A 492-nucleotide genomic window follows, 5' to 3' on the forward strand; every position below is an offset into this window, starting at 1 on the left:
CTAATATTCTCGTGGGACTTCCTATGTTCTCCCGTGTACCCATTACTCCTTGTCCAATTAGTGGGCACCACCAAAACGAGACTGGCACCTTCCTCTTGACACCCACCCCCCAGATATTTATACAGATTATGGAGAAGGGACAGGGCTTCAGTGGTGACCTTGCCCTGAGCGAGCCGGGCCGTACCTGTTCGCAGAGGGAGCGGTAACCGTTCTCCTCCAGCCGATCCAGCTCGAAGGTCTCGCCCAGGAGAGGGTTGAAGGGTTTGCTGGTGCGGAAGACGGTGGTGGAGTAGGACGAGACGGTGAAAGCGGCCACGTAGCAGAGCTGCTCCAGCGAACTCTCGCACTTGGCCGCCCGGTCGAGCAGATCGTGGTACTCCAGGTCCTCGGTCAGGCGCTGCAGCATGGACAGGGGCTCGTTGAAGTTCACCTGGAAGGGAGAAAGCGGTAAGAAAAGGTGGTCCTGAGGTGGCCCACGCCCCGCTCTGCTGC

At 58.9% G+C, this 492-nt stretch overlaps 1 protein-coding gene across 1 annotated transcript in view; it reads right to left on the reverse strand.

Annotated features, from left to right (window-relative positions):
* Window positions 1-492, reverse strand: part of LOC104274833 (oxysterol-binding protein 1-like) — a gene marked incomplete at both ends in the record, with an annotated part of 1,913 nt that overhangs the window by 1,041 nt on the left and 380 nt on the right. Inside the window, one exon of the mRNA XM_009870571.1 lies at window positions 183-430. Coding sequence (XP_009868873.1) covers window positions 183-430 — 248 coding nt within the window. The remainder of the gene's footprint in view (window positions 1-182; window positions 431-492) is intronic.

This window comes from Apaloderma vittatum, unplaced genomic scaffold, assembly GCF_000703405.1.
Source record: "Apaloderma vittatum isolate BGI_N311 unplaced genomic scaffold, ASM70340v1 scaffold29595, whole genome shotgun sequence".
In the NCBI taxonomy this organism is placed as follows: Eukaryota; Metazoa; Chordata; class Aves; order Trogoniformes; family Trogonidae; genus Apaloderma; species Apaloderma vittatum.